Genomic DNA, 20,012 nt, shown 5'->3' on the forward strand with positions numbered 1-20,012 from the left:
AAGTGGACATTAGGTGTATATATTCCCACAAGTCTGAAGTGCTGTGCGTTTTAATCCAACAAACATATTTTGCACTAAAGCACTTTCTTGACCTGCAAAATATTATAATCAAATTCTGTAAAAGGTCATCTTTCAGAATAATTAATGTATGGCAATAAATCAAGACAGCTATAACGTATATACACACATGAATGATATAGATCATGTCTTTAGCCCAGGTCTCCTACTACTCTTTTTAATCAGATTGCTCCCTCTCGAGCACCCTTTCAAATTCAAACACAAAAGAGGTGACTTAAAATAATTGATTCCGCTTTTATGCGCTCCATTATAATAATCGCGACCACAATTACAGCTTTACTGAAATTCAATACTCTGCACAGGAGGAGAGCCAACCTTCATCTTTGCTGCTAACCAAAACCTTGATCCTTGATATTAAGATTTTAATGGAGCATAACAAGAGTTTCGGGAACATTATCGGCATTTACTACAGAATGCCGCCTCATTTCTTGTGCTCGGAATGACGCAGCTGCACGTTTTCTATGGTGTAATGTGCTATGATGTACTCGCTTCACATTGTTTACCCACAAAATAATGCACGTATTACAGTTTTCTTTTATTGAAACTGTAACGCGCATGCAGTACCGTTTTCTGGAGAGAGTTTGTCGTAGGCGTCCTCATATATGTAGTTGCGCCTGATGGTGACATTGATGCCGTCGGGGAACGGGCCGTCCCCCTGCACATCTCGCTTGTCGGCGAAGATTAACCTCTGGAAGATCTACAAGACAGACATGAACCCGGTGACAGGGTCAGTGACAAATCCTGGGAGTTATAAAATGTTTAATCCTGCGAATTATTTTGAGCTTTAGATTTTGAACATACAAACACGAACAATTCCTAAAAGCAAAGCGCTGCTAACCAATGATGGGTAAAATCCAAATATGTAACTGGATAACTGAAACAAATGGATTTTTGCTTCTCTACTTTTACCTCCAATCAATAAAAAAATATGAATGTAGCTACAAAGACGTAAAGCGCTGCACTCGAGTTGTTACCACAGTGTTAAATACTTACTGGCAAGCTTTAATATTCTCAAAATAACCAGCAAATTTAATAGCATTATATGTATACTATATAAAGGCAATCACTATAATACAACACTCAAAGCCTTATGGTGCAGCTGAGTATGGAGCAGCGGTGCAGTACCTTCACTCGCTCCTCGAAGGGCACCACAAATGGGAGCTCGGTGAGGATGGCCAGATGTCTTTCCTCGGACACAGACAGCTGTGGAGGCTCTAAACCAACTAAAAAAACAAAAAACAAACCCACAGTGTTCGATATTTTAGCGATTGCTTTAATGCAGGGAATCAGTCATTTTCTTCTTGTTTTTATACAATCTAGTTATTTAGTGATTTTTGTCCAAATCACAGTAAAAAAAACTCATGATCTAAATACTTTGTGCTTTTATAAAAAAAAAAAAAGTAACTTCATGAGTCTCAGATTTAACCAGGGGCGTAATTCCCAGGGGGGTTATGACCCAACCAATATAATCCCCCCAATAAAATTATGAATTATCTTGCATAAATACCAGCAAAATAGTTGCATGTTTATTCATCTGGGGATTTATTTATTTATTTAGACACAGATCTTGACCCCCCCAATGTTCAGCACAAAGTTACGCCGATGAATTTAACCCTCAGTATGTGCAATATAATTGTTCATTAATACACAATATTTGTAATTTAACAGCCAAGTGGTTTTTGAGCTGGAAGCACACTCTCCAACATCACTCTGTAACACTCATCTAACATAATCGCTCCTCACTGTTAAGCATTACGATTAAAACTTCAATCGGTCCACAGGCCAACCATTAAATACCCTTTCCACCCTACAGCCTTTTAATTAACCCAGCTGTGACCTGTCCATCCACCTGCTGGGCTTTATCCATTAGGCTGCTGTTTGTTTTGTATTAAACTTGGCATTTAGACTGTTTAGCCCACAGAAGAAAAAAAAAACGCTACAATAGCTAAACCGCTCTTCACCCTCCTCCGTGTCCACTGCAGCTCAATTATTCTGCCCAATTAGTCAATCTGATCTGCATTTTCCCATCAGGTTTCCATCTTTGAGGAGAAATATGGCCTCTGAGTGGTCAATACATTGCTCATTCATCAGCCATGGGGCTGTCCATTTAAGGAAATGAGAAAAGGCCAGACAAACACGTGGACCAGATGTGGCTGACTTCATCAGGTACTTTCACGCTAATTGAATTTATCCCACACGGCCTCTGAGTGGCACTGGGTAGATCATACACACATTTTTATCAGCTTGTTTTCACACCGTACTTCACAGAAACCCAAAGTGAGCCTGATGAAGCCCCGTGTCGACGTCAGTGTATTTTCCTGAGTGCCTAATTGAGTCAATGAAGAGAAAATGTGGTTAATATATCTTGGTAGGAATGGGGAAGGTTAATGACTTTTCTGCAGCTTCTTTTCACATCCCTGGGAGGCCTGTGAATGAAACATTATGGTACTGGAAATGTACTTCTATCTCTTTATCTCACTCATTGAGGAAGAATCTACTGGCTATCAGCAATAACACTTCCTTTACACAAACATGATTTTACACTCAAACTTCTCTTATCAGATACATTATCAATGCACAATTCCATAATATATGAAAAGCAAACACAGAGAAGGTGACTTTGGACAGCAATTACTGTGATTTCTTGGACTACTTATCAAGCTGACACAAACATTATGTGCTTCTAAACTTTGCCAAATGCCAAAGGAGTAGCTGTGTGGTGTACATTAAACAGCGCTGATGATAATAGGCTTAAGAGTCTAGTCATTCCAGTTGATGACAAATAAACATCAACTATTCTGCGATTTCAGAGCAGGATAAATATGAAGGTCAATTAGATGACATAGAAAAAGGTAAAGGGGCTCAATTTGACACCCATCTTTTTATAAGGGGAAAAAAAAACACCTAACAGCAGAAATTACAGTACCATCCAGTGTAGACTGAAGTGGCCCAATGCGGCCCATCCTCCGTGTTCTCCATACGTGTCTTGCAGATGGGACGTACAGCTGGGTGACCTGGAGAGAAAAGAGAGGAAGATAATGATGAACCTGAAGCTCCTGCCTGTGCCTTCGAGCCAGAATAAGGGTTACAGGTGACTTTACAAGCCCAAAACATCTTTAAAATAAGAAGTCTTTGTAAAGTTTTTCTTACTTTTACAGCAGTGGTGTACACATAACTATTTTTTTTTTTTTAATTTAGAATAATTTTCATTAACTTTTCAGCTACAAACAGTAGAATATGCTGACTCTGTTACCACCTCTTGAAATTATGCTCTTCTGTGCAACGAAAAAAGAAAAGAAAATAAGCTGAAGTTTATGAAACTCCTCTCACTTGCTCTAAACATGTCTTCACCTTGTTAGAAGGGATAAAATGTGTTGTGATGATCATTTTACCCTTAAGAGGGTAAATTCATTTTATAATTCTGTCTATTAAAATTAAACCAATGCAGAACACGCAATGTAACAATGAACCAAACAGCTGTGATGACAGGTAAATACCTTATCGGCCCGGATGTTGACCTCCTCCGAGAGCCAGTGACCTGCCGGACAGAAGGGTCGGCGGATGTCACGAGCTTTCACCATCTTCACCAAGTTAGTGATGACCTAAAGTGGAAATCAAACACAAAGACACACACACACACACACACACACACACACACACACACACACACACACATCCATACACATACCACATTAACATCTTTAAGTCTGACATCAGCATCCCTACAAGAATTCTTAAAAACCGCGGCTAAAGTCTATTTTCAGAGGAGAGCAGCTGTTTTTTTCTTTCACGTATAGGCTGTTCAGTAGGATGAGGTGCCTCCTCTTGGAGGAAAAAGAAAAAGCAATTTGAGAATTTAGCCATTAGTGCGCCATTTATGGGGAGTATAAAAGAAAAACGACCTGCGCCATCCCTCAACGTCCAGCCCTGTTAATTACTGGCGAGGTCTGCTGACATCAGCCATCGGACAGAGGAAGCAAAAGGCCGAGCAGCACTGGATCACAGAGCTGTAGCAGAAGGGCGAAGGGTTGCAATGATATTTCCATTTGGTTACACTGATATTACTGAACCTTTGTCCGAATGCATAATGCTTTAAAGGATTGAGACTTGTATCATTAACCTGAATTATTCTGACGCCATGTGAATGTTTCATGTTTCAACGGGGCCTCTTTCAGTAAAAGTTGCAACAGCATTTTTTCCTCTTTGAACCTAAACAGCAATAACATATCCCTACTCAGTTGCTAATTTCCAATAAATTCAGACTTTTGATTCTGGTGCCATCATTTGTGATTCTCTGAGCCAGTGCGAGAGGGGCGTGGCCCGTTATCTCTCGCTGCAGCAGACAGAGTAGAAAATAACTTAACTAAATGGTGCCTTTACATTTCACTTATGCAACAAGTCTTTTGCACATTTGGAAACCGTTGCGAGTCTATCTCTGTGAACATACAAAGTGACCTATGTCTGAATGACAGCATGCCCTCACTTTAGCAAACTAATGAGGCCTAAAATGTTACATATCCCATGTCTGGAAAGGCTTTAGAGCTTTTTCAGTCTGCTAATGACTCAAATGTTAATAAGAGGCTCCCCTGTTGCTATGGCAAGTCCGAGTTAGACACCTACTGAACAATCACATGCACGTCTTTGCATGAAGATGTAACGCTCGCAGCCAGTCAATTTCCGTATAGTACCTCAGCTAGATTATTCCAATCGACATGTTCATTTCTAAAGCATGTCATTTACATAGAGTAACAATCAATCTTGGCCAATCACCGGGAGGCAACCAGAGCCCGCAATAATGGCAAGTGCAAAAAGCTGTAAGAGGCACGTGACGATAGGTTTGGAGCAGACCTACCCCCTGACTCTGGGAATGAATAAGCATTCCTTAATTAGCCCATCGGGTTAAGTGCAAACCTTAATGGGCCTTTCCCAAACTCCGGCGTGACATCGTTCTCCAAACATAGCCAAGAAGAAAGTTCCATTAGCAATATTAATACAAGCTTAGTTGATCATTTTCATTCAATTAACTTCTTTCAATTAAATAGATAGCTCGACAATGGAGGTGATAAAAGATGGGGAGGGACAGCTGATGACACGAACCAAACATTAGCGTGTTAGGGGTCAGCAGCGTTAAACCGACTGTAAATCCCAACGTTCAATTTGGAAAATGCATTTCCCCTGCTCCCCACTTCTTTAATGGGTCGTTTTAGCTGACAAGAGGCCTTTGAGCTGATCTTTTATGAAAATCCCAGACATGCGCTTCACGTATTCACCACCTTTCAGAGAACACAAGCGTTCACTTTTAAATCCTTTGTCTAAGGGCCAAGAACAAAGTTGCTTAAACACAGTTTCTCGTGGAGAAAAGCAAAGAGGAGAAGTGGAAGGAAGATGTGGAATCGAGACTAGGATTAAGTTGAGGATGTTTTCTGCCTCATTTCCTCTGGGTAAATAATCAGCGTATGACCTCTCTGGTGCTCCGTCTCATCTTTGCCTGTTCATGCTTACATGCTTAACTTCCACTGGTATGGACAAGCATTAGGCCAATCTTGCCTCAACGCACAGAGGGACTACACAACAATTAGGCCCATCGCTAATGTGCCATGCTTCACGGTTAACATGCTGATGAACAGACTTCAATAAAACAGATTTAGCATGATCATAGGAAAGACTCATGAAGAATATGTAATGCTCACTAAATACATGTGTGCACTGAAAGCTAATTACTGAGATACTGCACGAATCCTTATTGTGCTTTGTGATCTTAACTCCTACTTGCACATGACTGCTCTGGATTTTTCTTATCGATGACAGAAAATATGCCCACACCTGAGGCCAGAAAAGATTCAAAAGTTTCCAATTTTATGCTAAATTTAAAATTTTCTACTCAATATAAAGAAAAACTTCATCTTAAAACACTAGCTAAATTTCTCTCGCTGGTATATCTACTGAGATACATTGTGCGCTCACTTCCTGCCTCATGTTTTAGGGTTAAACACACGTGTAAGCAGGTTAAAGGAAAAATATTTTCGCAACAATGAGACTGTGGGGCTTTTTCTGACATTTTACTGCTCAAAACTTCAGTTTTCAAATTACTGGCTTTGCCACACAGTGAGAAAGCAGGTTTCTGACTTTATTTCCCATGATGCACTTAGAGAACTGTAGGAACTGCAAAGTTTGAAAGTTCTGCTTTTTAGAAACTCTGATATTTTTTCCCATTACTTGATACACTTTTGTTTTCCATCAATTTAACTCTTAGCTTTTTTTTGAATGTGCACTTTGTGTTTGGCAAAACCCTCAATGTCATACGTTTTTATGCTCTGAAAATGAAGAAGATAATAATTTTACCTGGACATAATGAGAAATACAAAACAGACAAACAAAAATGCTATAATATATATATAGGACTACACATCTTACCTTGAAGAGTTGCACCCAGCGCTTCTGTTCGGCCTGGATATGCTGCTGAACCTCGGTGTTCGTCTTCACCCCCACACTACGGAAGGCAGCCATGTACTCCTCTCTGTGCTCTGCTTTGGTCTTAGGGTAGGCCAGCTTGATGATACCCAGACATGCATCTCTCAGACAGCGAGACAAAGTCACAAGCTCTAACAGCGTGAAGGGCATCATGGAGGACTGCGTCTGACCTGTTGAGAGGGAAAATACATTTACAGATATCGATCTGCACCACCTGTGACTGCTAAAAACAAAGGACAAAGCGGGAAATGAGCGATATGGGATGGATATGTATCCCAATCTGTCGTACATTCGCCTGTCCAACGACCTCTGTACAAAATATTTGTCAAATAAAATATGTAACGTAGATATAAAACAGGGCACCTAGAGGACTACCAGAGAACCATAGATACGCCATTATATCAAGTTAAACAGATGTTTATGTCTATTACCTTCCATTGCATGTCCAAAAAACTCGCTGTCATGCACGGAGATAAGAGAGTGGCTGAAGAGAGAGCTGAAGAGATAGAAGACAGGAATGATGCGGTTGGAGTCCTCAAAGGACATGGGAGACCCTCGGGAGATCAGCTGTAAGAGTGGCACCATAGACCTAAAGGAAACACAGACACATAAACATTTGAAAAAATAAGTATAAGGTTGTGTGAGCAGGCAGAAATATACTGCACATGGATACAAGCTAATGGGAGCTTAAAAACCTGCAGTTTGTCTACTGGCCAACTGAGGCCTACTGCAAAAGTCCCATGTTAAAAGCTCAACTTTACAGCATTAAAAAACATATTTACAGATTGCTTCTGGTTAACTGAATCACACTGAATGGCAGGTGGAGCCGGTTGGTGTCTGCTAGGCCTCATCCACTAGTTCAAGTCATTAAACTGGACATCTTTACTGTGCGTGTGCTGTTTGCCTGTTCTGGAGCATTTTTAATATCGGACTAATCTTATGGCTTGTAGTGTGGTAAAGACTGTCCAAAAAGTCTGCTTCTTTGAGGTTTTGGTGGGTGATATTCTGGTATTTTTTCATCTCTTACTGTATGGATGTTTGTGTGTTCCCCTTTCATCCAAATGCCCATCTTCTATACCATCTACGATACAAACGTGGTGCGTCTGGAAAGTATTCACAGCGCTTGTTCCACACTTTATCAAATTACACTCATACTGCAAAATGGATTAAATTAATTTCTCACCTCAAAATTCTACACAAAATACCCCATAATAATATTTACATATATTTGTTATCTTGGTTGTGTGCTTAGGGTCGTTGTCCTAGTTCGAGATCCAGAGCACTTCAGTGCAGGCCATCATCAAAGATGTCACCGTACATTGCCGCATTCATCTTTCTATCGACCCTGACTAGTCTTCTCATTTATGCTACTGAAAAATCATCCACACAGCATGATGCTGTCACCACCATGCTTCACTGTAGGGATGGTCTTGTACAGCTGATGAGGAATATCTGGTTTCCTCCAGATATGACACTGGGCATTCAGGCCAAAGAGTTCAATCTTTGTTTCATCAGACCAGAGAATTTAGTTTTCATGGTCTGAGATTCCTTCAGCTGCCTTTTCATTGAGGAGTGGTTTCTGTTTGGCCACTCTATCACACAGGCCTGATTGGTGGAGTGTGGGAGAAGTGGCTGTCCTTCTGGAAGGACAATGAAATTCTCCTCTTTCCAAAAGAGCAATGCTGATGCTCTGCCGGAGTGACCATCGCAGTTCTTGGTCACGTCTTTATCTAAATCCCTTCTACTATAATCTCTCAGATTGGCCGGGTTACCAACTCTATTGAGAGTCCTAGTGGACTTTTTCCATCTACAGACGATGGAGGCCATTGTTCTCATTGGGACCTTCAATGCTGCAGAAATGTTCCAGATCTATCTGAATGTATCTGAATCCATCTTGGAGTAAAACTGTAACATGACAAACTGTGCAACAAATGAAGCACTGTGAATACTTTCTGGATTCACTGCATATCTATAACAATGCTTCAAAAGATAAAAATCGTATAGTCAATGTTAGAGTAGCTCACCCAGTGATCATCTTGGTTGTCATGGAGGTGATGAGGTGCCAGAGATGTCTCAGGAAGCGTGCATTGAAAGCCAAGCTGTACAGAAGTCTGCAGAGAACAAAGACAAGCACATAAAACAGAAATATTTAAGTATATTAAATGGAACTGAAAAGACTTGAGTGAGATATTTCAATCAAATGGCACAATCAGTGTGAAGAACAATACATTTACCCTTGGCCAACCTGTTTACCCTGCTGAGATTGTCAACTTTGTCCCGTTAATCAGGGAACACCCAGAAAAAGACACTGTTAACCAATATTTCCCTCACACAATTTTCTTAGTATTTTTTCTTTCTGTCCTTTCATACCTTGCGAGGGGCAAAAGGAGATTAAATTAGCCATTAAGCTTTATTTAGGTGAGGCACCTTCCATTAGTAAACTAGTTGGTGGTGAGGGTGCCCATAAACAGCCCTCTGGCTTCCTGCTGGAGCCCCATTTAACTTAATGACCAGGGGACGGGGCGACAAGACAATGCAGGACGTAGGAGGAGGGGAAACCTGGTCCTCGCTGTGACCCTGCAGTACTGGCATGCTTCCACACTCACAGTGAATTACATGATAACGCAGAGGAAGGCCCACATACTTTGCTTTAGTCTCTCTGCACTCAACGGGCTGTGGCACCAAGGTGTGAAGGCGCTCTTTGTTCAAGTGTGTGTTTTTTTTGTGTATGCTCCTAAATTGCATGGCTTTTCACACGGAGGATAAGAACAGGTGACAATAATGTGGTAAGTAAGCTGAAAAGCAACATGAAGTAGCCCTGCATATAATAGGCCTCTGTCTACTGACACCTACTGTATGAGGATGATTGCCGTTAACAGGGCAGCATCATGTGTTCACAGTAACACAGAGGAATAAAGGTCAGCAGAGGAAAAACATAAAAGTTGGTTGAGTGGGAAAGGGGCAATTCCATGTCTGCTAGATAGTCTCATCTCAGTATCAATGTTCAAATTCCCATTCCACCATCCAATCTGCCAAAATGGAGATTAACATTAGGAGCAGACAAACCTCAATATGGCTTGAAAAGTGGTTTGTGTTGATCACAGGCCATCTGTCAGTGCAACAAGACACTGGAGGGAAGCAAGGAGCAGTGCTGTGGGCCCATAACAAGTGATGTGGGTGTTTGATTGAAATGGGAAACAAAACACTAAATGCCAGCTGACATGCTGATTTACAGCCTGAGAGAACCCAAACCCCCATTTCAATCATGGAATGAACCACTAATAAACAAAGTCAAGACATCAGAAGGGGTTGTGTGTACATATGTGTGAGTGTGTGTGTAAAAAGCAGGTTGATGAATAATGTCTGGATCATTTCATTTTGCACTAATGAAAGAATCTCAGTTCAGCAGAAAAAACAAACAAACAACAAACCCCCGAAACATCAGCCATGCTCAGGTCAGATCTGATACCGTGAGCCTTGAACGCGCCTCAGCCTACAGACAAATTTGTTTTGCTGGCTTCTGTGTCCGCATGAACCAACAGCATTTTCTTTTTTTTTAATCACACCACCACAAAGATCGCGGTAACGGTTCAAAAGTAAATGGAGGTCACTTAATCAGAGTGACCCTGTTAGCAGCAGAGTGCTACACTGGAAGAAACCAAACAATCAAAGTGAAATTACACCAAATATCCAACCCTAACAGTTAAAGTGAATTACTGCGTGGTCTCCAGAACAAACCTGAGCTAAGTATAATTAGCAAATCAATCAAAAATCTATTTTGGTCCCAGTTGATTGTCCTGCTTTTAAAGTTACCCTATAGAAAAAAGTGTGGAGTGCAGTTTAATGAGACATTTTACATATTTATTAAAAAGGCAGTGTGCTGGGCTGGCTGCACGACTGGCCGGCTTCTTTTTTTTTTTTCCTTTCTTTTTTTTGCTTTAAGACTCGTAAATCAAGACCAGAATGCAATTTGCTCCCCTTAGCCTCTTGTAAAGCTATCCCATCCACTCCTGCAGTGATTAATCTTTCTCAGTGAGCTAATTATTTTGTACAGATATCCAATAATGATGGAAGAGGAAGGACAGGATTTATGGTAAAAGCCGAGAGAAAGAGGAAGCTGTAAAAATTAATAAATAAATTTAAAAATAAGGGCTGAAATTCTTCTAAATTCTTGTCAACCGCTTGTAAACAACAATGCAAAATTACTAGCTGACCACTAGAGTCCAGCTGCACATGCCCAGTTTATATAATTACTTGAAAGGATTTGGGGAATGTTATGGATTCAAATAATAGCAAAATATCTGTCTAGTAAAGCAGAGCTGCTAATGTGATCCCGAAATGCATCCTCACATATAAATGAACTGACAGCAACTGGCTTCAATAATAATTAACTAGAGCTGGTTGCCCGTCCATGAAGCTCAGCCTGATCACCTCCTGTCAGTCAATGCACCATCTAGACCCCCACGCTACCTCTGACATCCTGGCCCTAATGCAATCAACCTGAAAAGGGGTAATTGCCCTCATCCAGAACTGACAGCCTCCCTGACATCCCGGCTTCCTCTGCCGGTTGTAAATGCCAGCGGGTGCGGACCACTGATAACTGCCTGCCTGCCTGGTTTTATCGTTACTTACATTACTGCTTACAGCGCGGAAACACATAAACACACAGTTTTCCTCTCAATCAGGTGGCTCCTGGGATGCAAGGCTGATCCCGTCGAGATGTGCAAAGTGTTATGATATGCCATTTAAAAAACGAAAAGCTTTTACATTTACTTTGAGGTTGTGTTTTTGATTCAGACACGCCTCCTGGCGTAAGGCTACTTACATTAACTTCATTACATGACACAGGAAGAATGAAAGACCCCCCAAAAATGTGCGTCTTTGTACCTGACTTTTGGCACCATGAGACGATGCTGCACCATCAGCGTGTGACAGATGGACGCCATCATGGTGAAGACCTCCTCGCTGGCTGAATCCCTCCACACCAGGTTGAGCAGGGCGTTAGTCTGATGTTTGGTGTCCAGTTTGTGGACACACTCTTCTGTTATCAGCTGAACTGAAATCCGGCTGTCATCCTAGTGAAGAAAGAGATGAGTGTTATTTAAAGGACTGTGATTATGTGATTGAGAAGTATGTGTACGAGGGTAAAAAAAAATAAAAATGTTATTTTAGTTTTTTATAGTTTATTTTCGAGATGCAATCTGCAATTTTTAGGTTACTGTTAATAAAACCAAGCGTTTAAATATCAGTTTTTAAACTTGTCGGTGTCATATGAGAGTATTGTGGAGTGTTTGTTGCTACTAATCTGCCTGGTTTGTGCTTGTGATAACAGTTATCTATTTACTTCTCTTTTAAAGAAATGTTTATTGGCTCTTGGTGAAAGCATCTTCTGTGACCACACAAGAGTGCACAACGAATTTCCCAACTAGGACAATAAAATATATTGTATCGTATATTATCGCTTTATTATCGCTAGACGAGGTGTCTGAATGTACGCATTTTTGAAGGTCTGAGGCAAAATGTTTTAAGCCACAGCGGTGCAGAATCCTTCCAAATATTCATTTATTCAGTTTCGTAAGTTAATCATGTTTACAGTGGGCCAACCACCAACTGGTGGTAAATATTTACTCTAAATCCATCGATAAGTAATGAGTAATCCTGCTTCAAACACAAAAACACAGAAACAAACTAAACCAACCACAACCGCCATAGCAAAGCTAATAAGAAATAATTTGGCAAATGTTGTGATTTAATGCCATTTTACCTTCAGTTATTCAGCTGATTGTCATCCTTTATGTTAACTTATCACTTTAAACTCATTCAGCATCATAAGCACATAAGGAATAGTCTGTTAATTCCTTTTATTCCTGAGTTTGGGAAACAAACTCCCAGTTGTTCACACAATGAAAAGTGTGGCTTCTCCATCGCTGCCACACAGCTTACATTAGAGAGGCTGACATTACCTGAGTATAGGGCTGCTCGATTATGGCAAAAATGATAATCACGATTATTTTCACTGAAATTGAGATCTCGATTATTTGACGATATTTATTTAACCCTTACGACCTACTATAGAACCAAGTCCGCCAGAGCTTATATTATTATTATTTTTTTTTTTTTTTTACATGTTGTAGTGCCATTTGTGGGAGCATTTCAAGTTGCTATACATCAATACAACTGTTATAGCCCATATTGTAATAATATGTATGCATTAAGTCCATAGTAATTACATTAATTGCAAAAAAGTACAATAAACTACAAAAAAATAGAAAATCGTTTTTGGTTTTTTTTTTTACATATATTTCTACTTGGAGAAATTTAAGAGGTTTATCCCTCAAAACTTGAAATACAAAAAAAGTTGCAAAAAATACTTTACAACAACAGGAAATTTATTTTGAGTGTCTTCATAGTTTTATTTTGGAGATACACCAATTTTTATATACTGCAGGAAAAACGAAAAAACAATCCTATGATGCAAATTTGCAAAGAAAACAGCAGGTGCATCAAAATAAACCATTTCCAGCAGTACAATTCGAGTTCTAAGCATCACAGAAACTATTCAGAAAAGTATAGAGTCAAACATGACTTATAAAAACACCAGTATAGGCAATTAAGGCCTACAAGTAAAAAACTACATTTCCGCGAAAATGACGTCACTTCCGGTTTCGGGCAGGAAATGGCGCACATGCGATAGTTCGCGACTTCCAGTGTTGCCAACTTTGTCGCTATATTTAGCAAGTTTTCAGACCCCCTAAAAAAAAGACGTGAAAGCCCTTATTGCTTTTACTCTCAACAAGTAGCGGGTGCTGTGACGCAGTCAGTTCTTCTTTTACTCTTATGCTGTTTTGTGGATCACAAGGTTTAAAACTACTTATAAACACACACAAAGTAACTCCACCAGAGCGCCTATTTCGGGTCACTTTTGCCGGTCCAAGCCCGGGTAAAGGAGCAGGGTTGGAATTGTGACATTAAAAAAAACAATAATTGCTAAAAGAAATTTAATTTGTAGTTCTAAATAAATTCTAAATGCATTTAGGACGTTTTTTACTCACTTTATGTCTCTTCCACGATGTTATTTCTCTCTCCAACAACATAGGTTACAATTAGATTAGCATGACCTATTATGCAAATTTGGCGATGACGTCATTTAGCGACTTCTAGCGACTTTTAGGACAACCAATAGCGATTTTCCTTACTGAGGAGTTGGCAACACTGCTGACTCCGTTTCACTGTGGGAAGTGTTATGAACAGCTGATCGGATCACAAAGCGTGTTTCTGGAATATTATGTTTTTGTTCCTGCAAGCGCTTTTTATGCAATTTTTGCAAAGCTTTATGTGGAAGGAAACCGTGACCGAGGACAAGCTGATGGCATCAGATGTAAGTACAACTCCGGTTTCATATGCAAAACAAATTATTGCGCTAGCTTACACTGTTCAGGTTCTACAGGGATTTAAAAATTGTTACACAAAACGGAGCGTGCTGCTCTGACCGGCTTTAAAGGGTTAACGATGACAACGTATTGAATAATGACTTTAAAAAATAATATAAAATAGTGTGCAACACCACTGAAGTTTTTTTTTACCTCTCTTTTCAACCAGCGGCAGTCACTCTCCTCTCCAAATAACTTCTGCTTAGCTTTCCGAGCTTCCCTCGGGTCCTCTTAATCAGCGGTCTCCACCCTTTTTTGCGCCACGGACCGGTTTATGCCCCACGGACCGGCCTTTAAGGTGTCGCGGATAAATGAGGGAGGGGCCAATAATCGGCTCAGTCATTTTTAATGATCGTTGAAAGCCCAGATCGTAATCGTGATTAAAATTCGATTAATTGAGCAGCCCTACCTGAGTACAACATGAACCTTGTGCTGGTATCAGCCAACAGGCTAAGTCACATTTCTAGTGAAAACTGTTAACAGACACGAGAATGACCTTTTTGAGATATTCAAGTTTTGCTTAAATCAAAACTGCTTTGACTGTAAGAAACTTTTGTTTTGTTATAGTTAGCCATATTGTTTATGCTATGTAAAGGTAAATGTCTTGCGGAACAGTTTCACATCTACAAAGCAAAACTCATGACAAAAAAAAAAAAAAAATTAAAAAAATGGGGCTTTGCACATGTTTTGAATGTAGAAATAAAAGTAAAAATTAACTGAATTGTGTGAATGCTAGAAATGTGTAGAGGGGCCTTATCAACACTGACATCCCTCACCGAGGCATGCTGTGCGCTGAGATATTTGGACATATATGCGGGGATTTTACCTGCATGGGTAGCGGCTGGATGCCAGCGTTATCGTCATCCTCCGAGTCGCTGCTCACTTCTGGCCTGGTGCTGCTTTCTGACACTGGCAGCAGCGGCAGCAGCGTCTGCAGGGCCCGGAGGTACAACAGGAGACCCTCCTCTGATAGTGAGCCTGCCAACGCGCATCATTCATCATTACCGCGCACATTAACCCATCTCCCACTCTATAAATCAGTCTCATTACCACACAGAGGAATGTACAGGAGAAACAAGTACAGCACAAGCATGAGCCTGTGTGTTCAGCTCTAAACTCCCACTGACCTAGGCGGTTCTCCCCTGCAGAGAGGACAAAATAAAACAGCCATGGTGCTTGGCTCTGTGCTGCTGAAGAGGAGTCGATCGTGGCCTTAAGGGAGCTCAGGAAAGCCTCGAAAGGGAATGAGTGACGGAAGTCTGATAGTGCCGGGATAAAGAAGTGAAAGATCTGCTCAGTAAACGGAGCAGAGATGAACTCCTCGGTAAAAGCCGCAAATACAAACTGCCTGTAACATGACAGACAAAGCAGATATTAGTACACTGTGTGAAATCCTAACAAAATAAAAATAATATCAAAATACTGTTTGCTCATCGATAAATTCACTAAAGTATGGGTTGATTTAACATCTCCCTGCTCTTTCTACTGTGTGACTTCTCCAATATTGTCTCTCCAAACAGTGCTGCTTTGTGTAGCCTGGTCACACACATCTGGCGAGCCAAGTCAGATAATTAGCTGTTAGAGCCAGTATGTACACAAGTTCCTCTCACTCCCGTCTTGCTTTTCTTCAAAGAAGAAAAGAAGTCCTCTCGTCGTTTGTTATTAAGAATGTCTCAAACCAAGAGACAAACAGGCTGGTATTCTGCACTCCAGCGAGCAAGCAAGTCTGGGAAACTTTTATGGCTTGTTGTAAATTGGTCTGTGAAGCAATTACTGCTTCACTATTGACAAGAGGGACAAAAACTGGTGTAGTTTGTCTGATTGGCTTAATGGATGATTTTAAAAGAATTCAACAGAGACAAACACCTTCTGTTCCTGCTATTATGCCGCTATCGTCTCCACTGTTTACTGTATGTGCCGGGCGTTCTGCAGAATTGTGTAACTTTTGAGACAATTCCTTCAGTAAATAGTTAAACAATACAGGGCAAACTAAGTTTTTTGAATGCCACTGCTTATTGTTTTAGCTTACTTTCCCAAAAAGTGAAAATAGCAGCGCTGTCTTCTTTTTTTGGAGATGCATGCACTAATTTCTCTAAAACTGTCCTTCAGACAATCATCATTGTACGACAAATACTAGCAGGTAATCTTTTAGGGGCGTCTTTCTTGTCGCATCCTGTGCAAATGTTCCTGTTCTCCTGCTTTGCTCACTGTACCTTGCGCCTGTTGTGCAGGAGGAGTAGGTAAAGTGCAGAGGTTTGAGGATGTGCTCCAACAGTGTGCTTGCCAGGGGGATAGTGGGAGCGTCGCTGTACTCCAGACTGGAAGGGAGCCTGTGATTCACAAGAATATACAGCGACCTGTAGTATCCTGATGAGAGGACAGAGAGAAGAATTAACACTCAAAATAATTATCTGAGAAAACGCTAATGTAATTACGTATTTAATATAAACATATTAAAAAAAGAAATCTTCCTGTTTGCAGTAACTGAAATGTTGTAAAAATGAGTCCCTTAAACCTAACATTCAGGCTAAAAAGTAGGATTTTTTTCAGATGTAATGCTAAAAAATGTTTCGTGCAGACAACAATGACTAACTTTAAACCGTGCTTTTGAAATGACTCATGCTTCTGGGAAATCGTCAGTACTTGAAATACACTTGACTTGAATGTAATCCTGTACCAGTCACAACATGAACTGCCCTGTACTGATAAAAAACACTGACAAAATTATATTGACACACATTCAAGATCTCTGCACACCCCTTATTGTTTAATAATTTGGTCTCAACAGGTTTATTTGCACCTATGCTGCAGGAATCTGTGTGTCACTGACATTTCTTTTCTTTCTATAAAAAGAAGAAAAAAAAAATCCTGACCGCAGACTCACAACAGAGATAAAAGTTAAGCCAGTGAGCTTACCTTTCTGTACCATGTAGTGCAAAATCTGCTCGAGTAATGAAGCTACATTATTAGCATCTGGAATAACGGGAAGATAGGTTCTCTCTGTAGAAAAGATTTCTAGCATTCGCATGGGAACTGCAACATTTAAACTGTCATCCGTGCAGCTCTGCAAGAGTCTAAAAGACAGGAGAGAGCGACAAGAGTGATAATGGCAACTTCTGTTACAGATATCCCATCAGCTTTTGCATTTATGCATCTGTAAGAAAATTATTTATTTCCAATACCTGCAGCAGAAGCCTAAGATCCTCTTGATCTGAAACACGCATGTCTTCTTCTGTGGGCCAACCAACAGCTTCACAAACTGGCCGTTGTGCTTCACCAGGTTCTGGCACAGCCATATCTTTATCAACACACAGGTAGACACAGTTTTGGTCTTTGGCAAACACAACTTTTTAATATATTAGCATCTATTAAATCTATTGATACAACCAAAGGGCCTAAGGCTCGGGGGTTTTTTTGTCTTCTCACCAATCTATGGGCATCCACACTCTGTCTGTAGAAAAATATTAATTGTCTTGATAAGAGGCAGAGACCAACGCCATCCAGGGCGTGTTGAGCTCCTCCCGACTGCGTCTGGCTGACACGCTCGTCAAACTTTGCCCGCTGTATGGCATACTGGAGAAAGAAAGTCACAGGTCACACACTGTAAACACTCTGTTTGAGCAGACTTGGTACAAAAACAGAAATGCTGCTACCACAAATCAATACGGTTCCCAAAACAAGAAAGAAAATGTGATCACCACATTTGCATTTTAACAGAAACAACAAGATGCAGCATCAACTTCTTTTAAGTAAGGTAACACAATATCATTGCTGTAACTGTCTGTGGACCAACCGACTTCCTGATGAGATGCAGAAGTTCACAATTTTGCCTAAAGCCACATGTTTATTTCTGATCTTTGAAGCCAAAAACACTCATCACAAGGACGAAGTTAAGGTTGCGAAAAAACTTGCTATTTCCCACACCATCAAATAGGCAGTGTCATTCATTAGCCAGCTGTATGTTAGAGGGTTTCACATGTCATCGCATGCAATGTCACTAGAATTATGTAATGTATGAAATGTGCTTGCAGACATACCTGTTTTTTCAAGTCTTGGTAACCGCGTACATAGGACTGAATGATAATGGCGTTCTTCAGTCGTCTTCTTTCATCCTGAGCAAATGAAAGCAAAATTTACAAATGCTTGATTGTGCTACTTGCTGCCAATGGTAGCACAACCAGTTATTAAGTTTAGGGGGCAATTGCTTTTTGATATACTATATGGACAGATTTGGATAACTTTCTTCCCTTAATAAATGAAATAACTACTTTAAAAAAAACTGCATTCTGTATTTTCTTGGGCCTTTGTTTAATATTAATCTGAAGCATGTAAGTGTGATATACAGAAAAAGAAATCAAGGAGAAAAAAGCTTTGCAGCACTACACTAGTTTCAACGTCATGCTGACTGTCACAAAGAAATGTGACGTTTATATTTATGAACGCAAACAAATATACTCCTTTTTCATTAATATTTCATGTTTCTTTGCAAGACCAAGCTGGGTGAAACAATGAAAGAACTGACTTTTCAAAATTGCAAATAGTATGAGCTGCAAAATTTTAAAGGGCACAAACAAAAGACTTCAGAAGAGACATTACTTCTCTTTTCCGTCTCTCTTCTTGAGTGCGGTGCAACAGTGATGCCTTCTCCTCCTGAAAAGCAACAAAGATTATTATAAAAATGCAACACAACAACACGTTTTAACCACATCTGTTAAGCATAGAGCTATGTGTGGTTTGTTAATGGCAGCAGATGTATTCCCAGTTTTGAGATGCCACTTACCTTTTTACTCGCTCCTCCAAGGGACACCTTGGGTCTTGTCTTGAAATCTCCCTCAAAGCTGAACATCGTTAGATTTTTTCCATGGACTGACTGACTCGAAGGCTTACTCTAATTTCTGAAAGAGAAAATGAAACAGACCAGTCGTGATGACTTGACTGCCAACTTATAAACAATTAACTTCGGCTAACAGTTTCTCCGACCACGACACTATAAAGCTACGGTTGCAGGCCATATTTTTAGTAGCAAATTTAAACGATTATGAACAGTCAAAGCGGACAACAGTTGAACAACATCACAGGAGGTCAAGTTCAGCCAGACCTTCAGTTTGAATGCAACAATAGTTAGCTAACCGGTTAACTTAGCCGGTTAGCTAATGACTCAGCAGCTGCTAGGGGCTTTAACAAGCCTGCTTCCTCTAAACGACCCCAACAATGAGACACCATATTAAAGCTCATTTATTCGTGACATTTCGTAGCAAGGACAACGTATGTGCAAGCAGCATGATTTTGCTGACGTTAGCAATGCAGCTAACTAGCTGGGCAGCTAAACGCTGAGGCAGGCTAACTTTCCGGGGGGGTGTCTTCCTACCCTACCCGCATGTCCTTTTGACATCATTTCTTTTGAAGGACACACATCTGAGAAAAATAAGCAGCAATGTATGAATCGTTTACCTTCGACTTTTGAGCTAAGAAGTGAGACAGACACTACAACACTGAGAAGGATGTTTACGTTTCTCCAAACGTCAAGTCTTCTTTTCCTGCTCTCTCTAGAAATCAACACAACACCGGAGAGCAGCCTGCATCCGCTTCCTGCAAAGCGAGGCAGCTGATTGGACAGAATGTCTGTCAATACCGTCTCTAAGACCCGCCCTTCTACTAGAGCCATTGAGAAGGTTCTCGGGCTACAGCATGAGTGTGTGTTTGGGTTGAATTTGTCATTTTGCGAGGACCTTCGTGTATTTTTTAGGGAAAAAACACGAAAAAAACACCATTAACTTTTAACCTGATGAGTCTGGGATAGATGTTTAGATTATGGTTAGTGTCCTCTAAAGTAAGGGAAACATGAACCAAGGTCATTAAAGTTAACTAAAGCTAACCATTTTAGGTAATTAAAATAAACAATAAAACTTAGACTAAGGTAAGGGCCAAAACAAATACAGATTATTAGAAAAAAAAATATGATTGGACAACACTGAATTTTTTTAAAGCATTGGGCAGAGTGAAAGGCAGTGTGGCAGGTGGAGATGAGTGTCA

The 20,012-nt window shown here is 40.3% G+C and overlaps 1 protein-coding gene across 1 annotated transcript in view; it reads right to left on the minus strand.

The window, feature by feature from the left end:
- The window catches only part of ube3c (ubiquitin protein ligase E3C), a 30,046-nt gene extending 10,461 nt beyond the window's left edge, over nt 1–19,585 (minus strand). The window contains exons 1-18 of the mRNA XM_082546056.1: nt 19,431–19,585; nt 18,760–18,874; nt 18,576–18,629; nt 18,017–18,091; nt 17,406–17,552; nt 17,162–17,277; nt 16,896–17,053; nt 16,193–16,346; nt 15,107–15,327; nt 14,806–14,957; nt 11,437–11,624; nt 8,574–8,660; nt 6,981–7,138; nt 6,493–6,719; nt 3,576–3,680; nt 3,005–3,092; nt 1,204–1,301; nt 643–775 (exon numbers count right to left, since the gene is read on the minus strand). Coding sequence (XP_082402182.1) covers nt 643–775; nt 1,204–1,301; nt 3,005–3,092; nt 3,576–3,680; nt 6,493–6,719; nt 6,981–7,138; nt 8,574–8,660; nt 11,437–11,624; nt 14,806–14,957; nt 15,107–15,327; nt 16,193–16,346; nt 16,896–17,053; nt 17,162–17,277; nt 17,406–17,552; nt 18,017–18,091; nt 18,576–18,629; nt 18,760–18,825 — 2,227 coding nt within the window. The 5' untranslated portion in view covers nt 18,826–18,874; nt 19,431–19,585. The remainder of the gene's footprint in view (nt 1–642; nt 776–1,203; nt 1,302–3,004; nt 3,093–3,575; nt 3,681–6,492; nt 6,720–6,980; nt 7,139–8,573; nt 8,661–11,436; nt 11,625–14,805; nt 14,958–15,106; nt 15,328–16,192; nt 16,347–16,895; nt 17,054–17,161; nt 17,278–17,405; nt 17,553–18,016; nt 18,092–18,575; nt 18,630–18,759; nt 18,875–19,430) is intronic.
- Nucleotides 19,586–20,012: the final 427 nt, after the last annotated feature.

The sequence above is a fragment of the Aulonocara stuartgranti genome, assembly GCF_965226115.1.
Source record: "Aulonocara stuartgranti genome assembly, chromosome: 9".
In the NCBI taxonomy this organism is placed as follows: domain Eukaryota; kingdom Metazoa; phylum Chordata; class Actinopteri; order Cichliformes; family Cichlidae; genus Aulonocara; species Aulonocara stuartgranti.